Raw genomic sequence first — 16550 nt, 5'->3', positions numbered from 1 at the left:
CACAAGAATAGTTATACTTCAGTAACAAAACAACAACAACAACAACAACAAACAACCTACCCCCAAACCCACCAGGGAAAGCACTAGATCCTCCCATTCCATGCCTGGGCATCTGTAGCACATAATGTGATCATTTGGGTTCCAGTGAGCTTTGGTAGCTCCACCTCTTTAGCTCTGCTGCCCCCAGCATATAATCTTGTGGGTCATTTTTTGTTCAATGTCTGCAACTTTCCTTGGAGTACACCCCATGATCTTGGTGTAACTCCGGGATCCTGGAGTTTCCAGAATGTCTTGGTCTTCAGCTTCAGAGCTGCATGCAGTCCTCTGAGGACCTCTTTACAGAGACTCTGATGCTCCCACATATTGCCTGACTTCAGATGGTCTCTATGACCCCTTCATTCTTTTACGCCTTCAAAACACATGGATGAATACAATTGTTAGTTTAGTAGCCAACTTCACACTGTCCAGAATCACCTGAGAAAAGAGCCTCCATTAGAGATTACTTAGATCAGGTTTGCCTGTGGGCATGCCGGGGAGGAATATTCTTTCTCTAATTCAGCTTACTTGGGGTGGAAAGAGCCAGCTGGAGTGTGGGCAGCACCATTTCAAGGGCTGGACCTTGAACTGTATTAAAGTGACAAAAGCAAGCTGAACAAGTTAGTAAGCAGGCATTCATTTCTCTCTGGGCTTGATTATGGGTATGTTATGACTTGCTGCTTTTACTCTCTGAAAACACTGGGCTGTGACATGGAACTCTAAGCTTAAGTGAAGCTAGAACCATGATGATGCCCAGTCCTTCTGCGAGCTCAGGGTGGAGCCTGGCCTTCTTGGAACAGAGTTGTATCAGTTGTCCCTGCCCTGGGGAAGCACATCTCCAGGCAGCTGTGTATCAGGAACAGTGAACTCCTTCAGCAGCTCTCTTTCAGTCCAGACCTTCCCCTTCAGTTCAGACCTTCCCCTTCACACAAGTGCACAATTTCACAAGTCAGAGCCTTCGGTGGGTCATGTCTTGCCCTCAGTGCATCTGTGTTCTATTGGTCTACTATAGAACAACACATTTCTCTTTAATAATTACCCTCTTTCTTTCAACTAGCACCTTGGCTTCAAAGTTCAACTTGTTAAAGTTCTTTATCTCCTCCACAAACTATACAGTGTTTACAACTTTCTGCCCATCTTTTTAATTTTTTTTTAAACTATAGATCTGGATAAGTGAAGTAAAATATAGCCATGCTCAACCTAATCCTCTCCTGTCTTCAAATTTCCAGTGCAGATAGTCTAGTTCATTATCTTTAAATTCAACTTGACTCAAGTTCTCAGGACAAAAAGCCATATTCGCAGACAAACATCACACACATGACCCTCTTCTCAATTCCTTATAGAGTTTCTTGTTGCCCTCTGAAATCAGCAGAGCCGTCACAGTGCACATTTCTCTGAGTGTTCTTGGTCTTCCAAAATCCCACCAGAATGACCTATTAAGTTCTACTTCCAACATGCACTTGCTTTTCTGTCCTACAGTTCCAAATTCATCCATGTTCTAGTTATAAAACCCCAGCGGCCTATGAGCCACATAGGTTTGTCATATCAACAGAACCACCAATTTATCCCTTTGTTTCTTTTCCTGGCACTGTGATACAGTACTTTTACAGAAGCCACTCAAGGAGAAAGAATTACTTTGAGTCCTTCATGGCCAGGAAGTCAAGGTAACAGGAGCCAAAGTATCTTGTCATGTTATCCACAATAAGAAAAAATGAAAAATGCTCGCATATAAGCTATAACTTGTTCTCTTCCCTTTATATGATCCAGGATTTCTTGCTAAAGGAATGTTCCTCCCCACAACCAAGATGGGTCTTCTCATTTCAATTGATAGAATCAAGATAATTCCCCATAGGCATGCCTGCAGACCCATCTCCCAGGTGATTTTAGATTGTGCCAAGTAACACTAACTATAATACTGCTCCTCCATTTTGAAGATAGGACATGGGCTCAATAAAGCAAAATAACTTTCTTAGAAATGAGGTATTTGGACTGGGTAGGCAGCATTAATCAATTGTGACACATGCTAATGGTCACTTCTGGAAGTCACTTCCATCCTGTCTATGTTACCCTATGGTTGAGACTTTGTTGCTTCTCCTGGATGACTCACCCAAGGCCACCTAGCCCGTAAGTGAGGGGATAGAGCTGTATCATTATTTTTCCATAGCTGTGACCTAACAGACCAACTTAAAGGGGAGAATGATCTATTTGCTCACAATTTCATATTTGTCAATCCATCGTGGGGAGGACGGCATAGTGGGGGAGAGCTCCTTACATTGTGGTGGCGAGGAAGCAGAGAAATGAAATACAGGAAAGATGCTCCCCCAAAGAGACACACCCCTACTTCCTCCAGATAGATTCTACCTTCTGCTTTCCCTTTTTCCTGATAATGCTGTCATATTATGATTCCAGCGAAGGATTAATATAGACATTAAGCCAGTACCCTTATGCTCCCATCATCTCTGGAAATGGGTTTACCCGGAAGTATGCTTCATTAATCTCTGAGGTGGGGCTCAATTCTGTCATACTGCCAGCTAAGATTAAGCATCACAAAGACTTAAACTTTCTGATCTTTGTATTTATAAGGACATCATAATGTAAACTGAAATAGCTTTTCCCTGACAAATTCCATATTTACTCACACTTAATTGAACATATCTTCTCTGTAGATCAGTGGTTCTCAACCTGCCTAATGCTGTGACCCTTTAATACATTTCCCCAGATTGTGCAACACCCCCCCAACCACAAATTATTTTCATAGCTGTAATTTTGCTACTGTTATGACTCACAAAATATGTAAATATTTTTGGAGACAGAGGTTTGCCAAAGGGGTCACAACCCACATGTTGAGAACCACTGCTCTAGAATAAGACATGGTATGAAAAAAAAATTAGTAAATTAGAAAAAAATGATTCATAAATTTTTGTGGTTTTATAAGTAATTATTTTTCTTTTATAGCATTGGTAATCTAACTCAGGGTCTTCCACATTCTAGGCATGTGCTATTATGCTGAATGATGTCCCCAGCCATTAATAAGTAGCCGTGTGCTGTCTTTGGCCGGTTATAGAATATGTCAAGCTCTGCTTACTCTTTCCTTTTTATTATGGCACCAGGGGAGTGTTTTTTAATTTCCAGGAACTCATTCAACTGTAGAAGGCATACAAAATGATGCAGCTCACTGAATCAAAATTCCACTGCTTAGGCAGGGACAAAGCGTGGTGGTAGACTATTTGCTTAGCGTGCATGGGGCTGTGCTGGGCTTGAGCTCCAGCACCGGTGTAAACTAAGATTATATCCCACGGGAGCTCAAGAGCTGGAACCCACTGTGTTTATAAAGCTAGTCTGGCCAAGCCTGGAACCACCTCACAGACCGGGGAAGCTGGATAGCAGAGTCCCAGGCCACTGAAATGTGGTTCCTACCCTGTGATAAAGCACAACATGAAGAGAGCCTTGCAGAGCCAGATGAGTGTGTGCCCAAGGAGTGTGTGCCAAGGCAAACAGGACTCAAACAAGAATGTGGTATCAGAATTTCTGCAAGTTAGCTGTTCATCAAGTGGATCCTGGCATGTGAGGGCCTTTTAACACGTGTTTTTGACACCTGACCCTGTATATCTGACAGTTGAGTTAGTTTTGTAATCAATGAAGGAGAATGTTATAGTACTGAGTCATCATCAATAACCTTTAATGTATAATAATGCTTGCTTCGCTTCTCGTTCTCCGTGTGTCTCTCTGGCCCCAGCCATGCGCAGACGGCAGTACCCAGGGCTTAAAGCAAGCTTACCTACTTCCCAAATGACTCTGACACCTTCTCAGTGCTAACACCGTTTTTAATTTTATGACCCTTGCTCTGAAGCCAAGAGGATCCCTAATTTGAATTCTTCCTTCCATGTCATTTTAAAATGTCCTGTGGTGTGGGGTGCCAGGCATTTTGTCCAGCTCTGGGACTTGACTGCTGCTCTTTGGAAGACTAAGGTGGGAGGATGGATTTAAATCAAAACTGTGTAAACTGTAAAAAAAAAAAAAAAAAAAAAAAAAATCACAATAAATGTAATGTGACCGGACTGCAGGGCTTCTGGAATGTTTAGAGTGGGTTGACATGGTTCCCTTGGAGCTCGAGAAATGTCACACCAGCATCTGTTTGATGTGTGAGTTGGAATGGGGAGGTCCAAGTGGTAGAATGGACGATTGTAGTGCAGGAAAAATTCAGAGGGCCTGGCAATCTGAATTGTTAAAAGTCCTGAGAGGTTACAGTCCACTGTGGCCTCTTCTTCCTTTATGGATCACACGAGCATCTGGTTACTTATCACTTGCATTTACAGAGTAAATAGGACCATAGTTGCAATCAAGAAGAAATAAATATGCTTAACTAATAAACCTATTTGCTCTGTGCCACCCACTGGTATATTAGTATATTATTTAACCATAATATACTTAAAATGCTTTAAAATGGCAAGATAACAATAGCCATTTTTTTCTCCTCAAATCATTAAATATATCCATTATTATCATTGCCAGCACAGCATAGTTGCTCCTGGGGATGTTAAATCACCGTCTAATATTCAGACACATTAAACACATTCTCTTCATTAAACACATGTGACAACCCCTCACACAGCATAAGTTCTCAGTCCAGGAGCTATCTGCATCTTACTCAAACTAAACCTGAGTTCTGGAGTACCCATTGTTTGTCAAGAAGCCACTGGGAGGAACAAAAACCAAAATCCAAAACAACAACAGTAACAACAACAACAACTCATCTCCAGACCCTGGAGAAGCCACATCCCTGATAGGTTTACCTTTGTCTCACATTCTCTTTATTGGTTCAGTCTATATCGACAAGACGCTGGGTCACCTTGGATCAGTCAGAGTCCCCTGAGCTCTAAGAGGCCTCACCGCCGCCCTGTCAGCAGTTAGGATAGTTGCACCCTCGAGGTTGTGATAGTGACTGATGAGAAGGACATGTGACAGCTCCTGGCACAGAATAAGTGCTCAGTCCAAGAGATGTCTGCATTTTGCTTAAACTAAGCCTGAGTTCTGGAGTTCCCAGTGGTTGCAAATAAACCTTTGAAAGAAACGCATGTCCAGACACATCAAAAAACAATAACAAAACAAGCAACTGAACAGACCCCACATTCTCCATAGGCTTCTTGTCTCACATTCTCCGTAGTTCCATCTCAAGCTTTGCACTGCCTAGTAAGTAGTCCTCTGTGTGGGCTGAGAAGAATCATCAGGATCTGAAGTCCTTTATGACAAATGAAGAAGCCAAGGAAACAGGGTTAAGATAAAAAAAAAAAAAAAAAAAAGCCCATGCTGCTTCTTCCCCTTTCTGTCCAGGGATTCCACCAAAGAGCCTTCTGGATGAGGCCCCCTCCTCTAGAGGTGCTCTTGGCATTTCCCAGGCCCCAGGAAGAAGAACAGCCCATGGCTTGAACATCAGTAGTCTATCCTGCTGTTATTAGAGAGGAATGCTTTGGGTGCCGTAATTCCTGTCTTCACTGCTTTTATTTTTCCACTGGTTTTATTTTTCAATCAATTGAAATATATTTTTGTGCCACAATGTAAGCTTCAATAAGAGCTGTAGTAGTAGTAGTAGTCGTCGTAGTCGTAGTAGTAGTAATTGTAGTCCCTTCCAGGAGTAGAGGCACCTCGGTCAGTAAAGTGCTTCCTACACAACTATGCAGATTTGACTTCAAAACCCAGTGCCCCATAAAAAGGCTGGGTGTGGCAGCTTGCACCTGTAATCCTAGCATTGTGGAGACACAATAGGAGAATCTGTCTAGCTAAGTCAGTGAGTTTCAGGTTCCACGAGAGACCCTGTCTCAAAAGATAAGGTAGAGAGTGATGAGGAACATAGCAGCTATCAGCATCTTCTGTGCACATATGTCTATACATATGTCTGCCCACATACATAAGCATGTACACATACACACATAGGCATATGCATATGCACACACATGTACACGTACACACATAAGCACACACATGTACATACACACATACACACACACACACACACACACACACACTCCTTTATCACCCTGTAATGCTAAATTGCATTAACAAGTCAAAAGCTATTATGTATTAATTGCATTTTACAAATACGTGTACACATAACCTCTCTTCATATATCCAATGTTAAGTTTTCCATGTTGATGATCACAGAGCATCTTTTAGATCAATTGTTTCATATTTTCTTTTGCAATATGATTAAGGATAGATGCTGATGAGTTATCAGCCTTGTGCTTTTTTTTTTTTTCTTTTTTGCCTCACAGGAGAGAATAATAGAGCGCTTGAAAGAGCAAAGGGAGAGAGATGACCGGGAAAGACTAGAAGAGATAGAATCCTTTCGAAAGGAGAACAAAGACCTCAAGGAAAAGGTCAATGCTTTACAGGCTGAACTCACGGAGAAAGAGGTGAGTCTGGAAAAACAAATGTACCACATCCACAGTCCTCAAAACCCTGTTTTTGTTGAGGTTGATTTCATTAGGGAACATACAGTTCAGTGTGAGGACTTGGGGAACATGGTGACCTTTCTCTCAGAAGGCTGCCTCGATTCCAAGGAAACAGTCCCAGTGTCTCCCTCCATCAAAGATGCCTTTGGGTATCATTGCCATTCAGCTGGCTGTGCATGTGACCTCTAGAAACATTTTTTCTTGTGTTTTACTTTACTAACTACACTTGTATGGCTTAGAGAAGTTTTTTGTAGATACTATTATTTTTTGCTTGAACATCAGTTAGTATAACAATAACAATAATAGTAACTCCCCTTATTAATGCTTTGGGGGGTATTTTGCATTCATCTGCAATTCTCAAATGAATCACCCAGTATTGTCTGGCTAGTGATCATGACAATGTAGACAAATTTCTAGGCTAGATGTAGCTACTCTTCTGGAATCTTATTTTTTATGTTACAGTAAGTTACTTAAAGCCATTTCACACTATAGCCAAGACGAATACAGAATATAAGTGCCGTGTGTGTTTTTACAGTAAGACAATGCATTTCTAAGGAACTTGTCTGCATGGGGATTCTGGGGCAGTTGTTTGGGGCTGCAGTCTCCGTGTTCCAGAAGATGACTGTAACATGTGCAGCATTCTTGAGGCTACTCTGATGGAGATAAGGCTGAAGCCGTCGTGTAACTTATCTACCCGGTGTCATTATCCTCAGCTGTCCCTGCCACAGTGATTTCTGTCTGCCAGGAGTGTTCAGTCTCCACGGGATGGCTCAAGCCCCTTTGGCATGCTGGGTCATCCTATGATCCCCGGATACCTCTCTCATCTTTCCAGGGCTACCCCCTCCCTTGTGTGTTGATAACTCTACACAAATGACAGTCCCTGCCTAAATAGGGACTTGTAGCTTTGATGCAAGAGGAATTTTGAGGGAACCAGAACACAGTCTCTGATCCCTAAAATTGAACATGAGTGCTGTTCCTAAGGCTTGCCAGATTTTGAGAAAGGCGATGGTTTTTTTGACATGGCAGTAAAGAATTTAGTTCTACCTCTCGTCACGTTGCACTGCCACTTCTGACTGGATGGATCTGTCATTTGCATGTGGCAGAAGCACACTAGCCTTGCTCTCATATATAATACTCTTCACCATTAGGATTTGGAATGTGCCATTTGAGGGTTTGTACCTTAAAGTCAGCGTGTTCACTGCTAGTGGAAAAGAGACCTTGGTGAGGTGTCAAAGTGGAAGCTTCAGATGGAGTTGGTTTCATAAGCAGTGTTAGCACGATTGAGCATCAGTCACATGGGCAGTGGCAGAAACATCTCCAGATCCTGTAGAATGTACTTGGCGTTGCCGCTTGGCAAGAAATGTTCTGTCAACAAACAAACAAACAAACAAAAAGACAACAACAACAACAACAACAACAAAAAGAAACAGGCTCAGATGAGTAAATTTAACTAAATTAAAGGACTCCCTGAAAGGAAATGGTTTCTGCTCTAAGGAGGCTGGACAAGCCCACCACATGTAAGGTGACCACCTGGAAGAATAGACAGAAGTCTCTCCGACAGGCTGCTGCTGTAATCCACATGGGAGAGGGGGCGAAGGGGCTTTCTTCTCCCACGAGTGCTGCTCTAAGGCCTGTTTTTCAAAGGGTGGATCAAGTCCCACCCAGAGTACAGAGGATAATCTTCTTAAAACTTAAAATCAGCTGATTATAGGTGTTAGTCATGTCTGAAAATGTCTTCACAACACCTAGATTAATAACTAGGGACTATAGTGTAACCAAAATAAAGCTGGCCATCCCAACTGGCAATTTACAATTTAAAAAAGAACAACATGGAATTGCAGTTCCCAGGGAACTTATAATTTACTTAGGGTGATAATATGTCTTCACTTTGACAAAAATGACTGGATTATAAGGGCCTTCATTTTTTCCTGTGGAAGTGAAATCAGAGTTGTAGACCTGAGTTTGAGACTTGAATCTGCCTTTAATGGCTAAGTGGCCTTGGACAAGACTAACAGTGAATGTGAGCTTCAGTTTGCTGTCTTGAAAAAATGAGCAGGACTCACCTGTCCTTCAACACATGTGGAGGAGCTTTCTGCTGCCAGTGATGCCCTCACCTCATTAAGGGACATTCAGTGCTCAGGACACAGTCTTGGGTAGTGTTAGGCGGCATCATTCACTGAAAGAGCACCGTGTGCTTCCTATCTTCCTTGATGTTGCAGCATTGACAGAAAAGGGCCCAAGAGACACATTTCAGTCAGTAGGGGTTGTTAGCTGTTTCTTATTTGGTAATGAACATTGCCCCTATAAATAGTAAAAACTGTGTTCAAGTATTTATTTCTCTAGATTTTGGAATTCAAACTGTATATCCTAGGGAAGCTCTAGGATACTGGACATGTTGATAACTAAACAATATTGGCAGCCCCATATCTAAGTAGATTAACCATATTTATTGAATCGGGACTACAAAGGATTAGAACTGGGAGTCTATTTTATCCTAAAATTTCAAATACTTTTATCTTTGATTTGCTGGAAGATATTTGAAGAATTAGTCATGTGTTTCTGTTAAAGAAAGGGAATTTGATAAAATGTATTAGGATGTTTTATATTTGATTTACCCTTGGGAAAGAAGCATCAAAGTCAGTATGTTCTGTCTCAGAGTCTGCACAGCTTAATTACAATAGATACAAATGGAGAGCCCAGGGTGTCTGTTTGGAGAGATGATGCTAAAAGATCACCTTTGGACTATGGTCATTAACATGACTTTGAGATGTGAAAACTGCATTTATTCACCATGCCATTTAGTCAGAATGAGTCTACTGCAATAGGATCCTGTTCTGTCTTGCAGGCTGGCCAACTCGAGTTTCCTGGCTCGAGCCCACTGTCACTGTCTTAGTAAAGCTTCCCCTTTCTGTTGAATGCAGACTTTATTGCTGTGTGAGGAATCGGTGCGTTTGTGCTGATGACCTTGCTAGGAGAAATGGTGACATTTTTCTTACTAGCATTCTCCTCCTTTCAGTCAAGTTTAATCGACCTCAAGGAACATGCGTCTTCATTAGCTTCTGCAGGACTGAAGAGGGACTCCAAATTAAAATCTCTAGAAATAGCCATCGAACAGAAGAAGGAGGAGTGTAGCAAATTGGAAGCACAGTTAAAAAAGGTAAGTGAAGTCTAAGCATAAATGGGCTCATTTCAGAATGAATTTGTAAAATGATTAAGGAAGAGACCTTTTTCTAAATAAACAAACTCCTTATCATTTGTTAGCTGCTGATAAAAGAATTAAACATTCAAGTTGATTCCTGAGAAATCTGCGTCAAATCTGTCTGTAAACCTGAAAACCTATCTTAATTTTACTGTCAAAAGAAAACTTGAAAAAGAGAAAATGGTAGCAGAAATGAAAAGAATAAAAACTAGCCATTGCTCTCTGGGAAAATCTAAACTATCTGAAAAGGTGAATGAGGATGTTTTCAACAAAGGAAAGAATCCAGAGATCTCTTCATATTTTGATAAACTTTTACAACGTTCAGAAGTAGATCAGTTTTGTAATACAACTTGGCAAGAATGTTTCTGGCACCACTCAGTTTCTAGATATCCACTAAAGTCGTCAGTCCCCTAGCGCATCTGTAGGATGATGATTTGTACTGAATTAATGATGCTCTACTGTCTAAGGAGGCTTCTTATAGCCAGAAGGCTTTGGAAAAGAAAGCAGTTCTCTCCATTGTGGCCTTCCCTTGTTTTCTCTGACCTGAACATTGTTGTGGAGTGCATTTCTGGTCATGCATTGTTCCTTGACTCTCTCCTTATGTTGTTTGGTTCGTCTGCACTCATTGTTCATATAACACTCATAATGTTATTAGTTTAAGTCTTTTGTTCCCCTTGACAACCTATAAACTTAGAAGAGATAAGAATCGAAATATATAATAAGACATATAATAAGATTTGATTGTGATTCGTAGCACACTAGAATAGGGATTTATTAACTATAGTTATGAAGACAGATGGCATGGATGGCCAGAGATGTGAACAATGCATGTATCTATACAAGAATTGTTTTGAATGCTCAACATTTAAGTATTCTATTTTCTTATGAACTTACATAATATAAAACTGAAATGTAACTATTTCATGCTTAAAACACACACACACACACACACACACACACACACACACACACATACACACACATGAAAATAAAGTTAAATGTGCCTAGTAAATCTTTTTCTAACAATTTGGCAAGAAAATTGAAAAAAAATCAATCACAGCTTCAGAGTCTTCTTAACATTTCCCTTACTTTAACTAATATTGAGTTAAACAGAAATCTGGACTAGTAAGTGAAAGAGTCTCAAGTGCCCATCTGAAATTATTTAGATGGAGACCGACTTGGCTATTTATGCATAGGTGTATGAAATATTTTCTTAATATATTTATATTGTGCTCTATAATACACTATGCTTTTTGCTTAATAAAACAGCCTAGTAATGATGAAACATGCTCAAATATAACACTATAGCAAAGGGAAATGGCCTTGGTATAATCTTACCTCACTCATAGTGTGCTGAGTAAGAAGAGAACCTCAAAGACACACATACTTATAGCCCAGAAAGTACCCACCATCAATTCCACTGAGCTGTCATGGAGATCAAGGCTCTGTGTGTAGGATTTCTCACATGTGCTTACTATATGCCCTTTGTCAGTATAACTCAGCATTGGTGTTTGAAATCCTCTAGTAACAAAAGGAAGCAGTTCACATCTTGAGACTGTAGTCTCCTAGTCTCTGACTCGATTTAATTGCTGAATCTCCATCTATGCAGTTCAGCCTTCCCTGCTTCAGTTTGCCTGTGGTTTGCACGTCACTGGCAGCATGCCTTTTCCTCAGACTCCCAGTCAGCACCATTTGCTGAAAGTCCCAGACCAGGTCCTGTAACATTTTGGCATGGTATTTGATGACATTTTAGTTTTCTACAATGTCACTAGCACTAAAGTGACACATGTAGTTGTCTTACCATAGGGAATTATTTAATTCATGAAAAAAACTTATTTCTAAGTATTTACACAATCTTTACATCGTACAGTGAACTTAAAAAGTTAATGATAATGTAAATATTTCATGCCTAACCTGCAGATGCTACATTGTTACATTTGGCTCTCTAGTATTGACTTAAATTTAGGGTTGAAGTGGCTTTTGTTTTTATTTTTTTTTCAGTAGTCTCTAATTTCTGCTGATGGTTCCATTAAAACTTCACGTATCCATCACCTTAGGAAGAAATGAGTTCTACATGAAATACTTGAGAGCACAATCTATATGAATGTACATATAGATACATCCTTTCCTCCAGGAAAAATAAGCAACTCTAAAAGCTTAAAGGAGTGCTTTCAGTTCCTTTTAGATGAAAAGATGTGTGACTTGTGAGTAGAATAGGTTTACTAAATGGAGAGATGAAAATATAATTATTTTGTGTCATACATATACCATGGATTTTCCCAGTGGTATTTTGCTCAAGATTTGTAATGATCCAGGTAGTTTTTGCCCATAAAATACACATAAGAGTATAAATTAATAGTGTTTAATTGAATAGAAACCTTGCCTTCCAGTGACAATGGAATCCACATTGGGATTTAACTTATTATCTTATTAATAATGCATGACTGAAGTAAGCTATTTTTTACATAAAAATTTGTAGAGACGTTTTCTACATAGTCATTTTTAACACTTTTTTATATATAGTTATGACTCCTTAAAATATTTTAGGATAAAAAAGCTTCTATACAGAAAAGGGATTCTGTGAATTCTATCTCAAACTCTTAGAAATAATAGTCAATTGTTCATATTCAAGGACATCCTACTGATTTTAGTGAGTTTAGTAAACAGTGCTAACCAGGTAAGGCATAATTACTAGTCTTCTAAGTGTACATAAAAATTAAGTATATCCACCAATGTTAGTTATCTGGGGATTGAGAAGAACTTGATTATAGATGAATGGATCATATTGCCTATTGAATGATCTGTTTTTGAGGTTCAAGCCTTAGAGTTTAACTGACCTGTGTCTTTAGGAATTTGCTGAGAAGACCCAGAATCCCAAGTTCCATGACTTTTACTCCCTTCGGTTTTCTGAGCAATATCATGCTTCAGGAGACTTTTCTTAAAAGACATGCTAAAGCCATCATTTGCTAGCCTCAAGTTGAAGAAACAGATGTCCTGTCTCTATAAAGGAGTGTCTCAGCCTAATACCAAATAATAGTTACTGTAGTATTTCACCTCCTAGACCTCAATCTTGAGCCTCAAATTAATAATAAGTGTAGATACTTAATAAATATAATTTGAGAACACTATTTATGAGTAATATTTAGGACATCTGACTGTGCATAAAATTGACAGAAGCACAAATAGACTCTACAGAACTTGGAACATAATAGGCTACCATTCAAAACTGAAACAGTAGAAATTGGCAATACGCAACACTGTTGTTTTTCCCTTTACTCTTTCTCCAGACTTGAATTTCCCTTTTCCCGTTTAAATCAGTGTGGTGTTGTTCTGCTTACTAATACATCCCTACTGTTAATCTGCTGCCTCCTAACCTCTGTTTAAGTTAGAAACCAAATAGAAAATTTAAACTTACAGTAGTACCAAAGAAGAGCTACAGATTCGATGATAAGATTTAATTAATCTTTTATTATTATCATCTTGGAAGTTCAGGTAATAAATTGTTGGCTTGGCCAAAAGTACTTCTTCTGATTCATTGCTGGAGGGCAGCACTTCATGTATCATCAAAAGTGGACAGTTTTCTTTATTTCATGGGCATTTAACTCGAGAAAGGGAAAGGAACACAAACCTTAAATTTCTTATTTCAGCTATTCTTTTCTAGGAGCCAAAGTCAACATTTGTTTTCCCTAGAGCCTTTCACTTTCACTGTGGAATGTTTAGAAACTGAAATCTCTTCTCCTTTGAAGAGCAGCTCGTCTGTGCGAGCGCTGGGTTTGCTGAGCTAATGCTGTTTCTCTGGCTCTCTCCTTCTTCCCCTGTCTGTGCTGCAATGCCTCCCTACCTTTGCAATGTAGCAAGCTGAGCAGTTGTTCAATCAGATGTACAACCCAGTAAGTCACTCCTGAACGTTCCCGCTGTAACATATGAAAGCATGAGGATCCACTGAGCCCACGTTACAGTGTGCCACCCTGGGGAAGTTACCACTCTGCCAAAAGAAATGATCCGCACGAAACCAATGGCATTTCTTTCAAAATTCGAAATTTGAGAGGCCAAGGCGATATGGCCAGCTCTGATATTACCTTCTTCCTAACTTCAGCTCTCAGGCTACAAAACAAAACAAATCAGCTGAGGATATAGGCTTATAGAATTGTTGGTGAGATCTTCGAACACAGGGAAGCATTTGCGGAACAGCCGGCAGCTCACGTGTGTGCTGTATCTAAGAACTCCATGTTAGGCTAGGTTTCTAGCTTTAAAATCTGAGCTGTGCTCTTGAGGATTGATAAATGCCTAACAATAATGCAGGGTTTGTGAAAGTTCAAAACATGGCATAGGCCCTAGGGTAGATCATAACATAGTCTACAAGTAACAGATCATAACAATTCTGGCTTTAGTTTAATGAAGTCTGAAAAGCAGGTAACTAGTTCAAAATGAATAAAATAGTTCAGATGGCACCATTAGTTCTTTATCCTAATGACATGTGCATTCATATGAAACATGTGCTTCTTAGTTGAGAGAGACAGAGAGAGAGAGAGAGAGAGAGAGAGAGAGAGAGAGAGAGAGAGAGAGAGAGAGAGAGAGAGACAGCAGAGACAGACAGACAGACAGACTTTCCTGTTTTGTCATCTGACTGGCTTCCTGGGAGGTATATTAAATGAAGGTAACTAGAATGCTTCACTTGACAAGTGTGGTCAACAATGCACTCTAACTATCCTTTATTTATAAATCCCCATCACAGAAAAAAAGAAATACCACACATAAAGAAAGCAATTCAGTCAACAGTTTTATTTGTTAAGCCAAGCTCCACCTGCTTACAGGGTGATGTGCAAGATGCCTGGATGTATTTAATAAATTTTTCCTGGACCCTTTATTTTTTTCAACAAATACATTTGCAAACATAATCCCTAATACTGTACTGGAGCATCCCCCAGATGGATTTTAGCAGAATAGCAAAAATAAACAAACAAACCGCCCAAGTTTTGTTTCCCTTAAGATTTGAATGGAAGTGGTATTAGGTAGGATCAAGACGGTGCAGAGGTGAAGAAAGATGCTCCCCCCCAAAAAAAAAACCAACACACTATCTTGAAGCTTGAAAACTTGCCCTAATAAAACCGCATGTTTTCTTGTGAATGTTTCTAGAACAAGATTGTAAAACATTTTTTCTTTCATAATTGCAAGTTAGGGGCAAGAGGAGAATCAAAATTTGTAATGCTTTGTGCGTATGAAACACAGAGGGGTTGCTGTGCTCTCTAGCTGGAGAAAATGATCAGGACAGTAGTTGGAGTTCACTAGCCCTTGTCAGAATAGGGAGGGTCAAAGAAGAAATAATGACATGGCATCCTCAACTTTCCCTCTCTCTTCCACCCAGGGCCAGGCCTCTGCTATCCAAAAGCAAACTTTGCAGTCTTTTCAGCGACTAATTCAAAGCCTTAGACTGACATTCTTCCCCACGTTAATTAAACTAACCAAATGGCTTGGCATCCTGGGAATATAGCCAGCTCTCCTCACTTTAACTCCCCCTGTCTGCAGATATTCTCAGGATCCAGTTCTTTTTTTTTTTTTTTTTTGTAGTTTGATAGGGATGTGGCTTGATGGGATTTCTACCCTTAATAGTCTTAAAGAATGACTAAGTTTCTCTGAGTTATAAAAGTAATATATGGCCATGGTACTGAAAAAGTAAAGAAGGATGTAGGAGAAGATAAAAAGCAAGAGGACCGCTCACTGCAGATGTAGCCAGGAGGAATGTGATGTGCACATGTTCCCTTGCTAGGCACCTTTGTGTGGAGGATGTTTCTCTTCTTTCTCTCTTCATTTTCTTCCCCTGTCCTCCCTCCCTCCCGCCCTCCTTCCCTCCCTCCTTTCTTTCTTTCCTTCCTTCTTTCCTTCCTTCCTTCCTTCCTTCCTTCCTTCCTTCCTTCCTTCCTTCCTTCTTCCCTTCTTTTTTCTTACATTATACCTTTTTTCCACTAAGTTACACCAAAATGTTTGCTCAGTTTTTATATCTTATTTTCTTACAATAAAACATTAGAATTCCCTCATGTAATTAATTATTTTGCCAGAATACTCTTAATGGTTATATATTCTCTAGTCTATTTATTACACTGGCTTTGATCACATGTATCCCTGTTTTGTCAGTTCTACAAATAAAGCTGTGACAAGTCTCCCACTACCCATCTATCCCTTCCATCTTCCCCTGCCTTCCCCTCTCCACCTCCACCCTTCTCTCCCTTTCTCTTTCCCTCTTTCATAGAATGAAATCCTGAACCGACAATCTTGGTTTTTAAGGATATCTCAATGGTTCTTACTCAGTTGTATTTCAGAGAGGCTTTTCCCAGCCCTGATTACATGTGACCTTGTGACTTTTTGACCACACCCTGGCCCACACCAACAATTGTCATTTTACATAACTTTGAGAAATCTCTAGATCAATTTTTTTCTTCTCTTTAATTACTAATGTGTTTTGAGTTCAAATATATATTGTTAGCTTTGTACTTCTTCTTGTGGAAATTAGTTTCTGTGGCCATTTAAGTTCTTGTCTTTAATTTACTGGTTTGTTCATTGGTCCATGTGAGTTGTTTTCTGTTCTATAAGCACCATTTTCTCATATTATGACAATTTTATTTAATTTTTAATAAATAGAATTGTTTGGGAGCTTTTGACCAGTGGGATTCTTTTATTTTATTTTTATTTTTTAGAATTTCCTCATGTTCTTTAGTCTTTAAAGTCCTCTGATTTCACTCACATGTATTAAATTTTTGATGCTATTTTTTTAATATCAATACACCTTGTACCATCTGTATTTTGAGCCACTGTTTTGTGTATTACACTCTTGGAGGGATGAAGGTCTTAGTTCCTGTGCTACAGTTCAG

The 16550-nt window shown here is 39.7% G+C and overlaps 1 protein-coding gene across 1 annotated transcript in view; it reads left to right on the top strand.

Annotated features, from left to right (window-relative positions):
• The window catches only part of Erc2 (ELKS/RAB6-interacting/CAST family member 2), a 690578-nt gene that overhangs the window by 394120 nt on the left and 279908 nt on the right, over positions 1-16550 (top strand). Inside the window, exons 9-11 of the mRNA XM_059273131.1 lie at positions 6306-6446; positions 9502-9642; positions 13539-13574. Coding sequence (XP_059129114.1) covers positions 6306-6446; positions 9502-9642; positions 13539-13574 — 318 coding nt within the window. The remainder of the gene's footprint in view (positions 1-6305; positions 6447-9501; positions 9643-13538; positions 13575-16550) is intronic.

Source organism: Peromyscus eremicus, chromosome 9, assembly GCF_949786415.1.
Source record: "Peromyscus eremicus chromosome 9, PerEre_H2_v1, whole genome shotgun sequence".
Lineage (NCBI taxonomy): Eukaryota > Metazoa > Chordata > Mammalia > Rodentia > Cricetidae > Peromyscus > Peromyscus eremicus.
The sequence above is the reverse complement of the archived record's forward strand: the minus strand, read 5'-3'. Positions and strand labels throughout refer to the sequence as shown.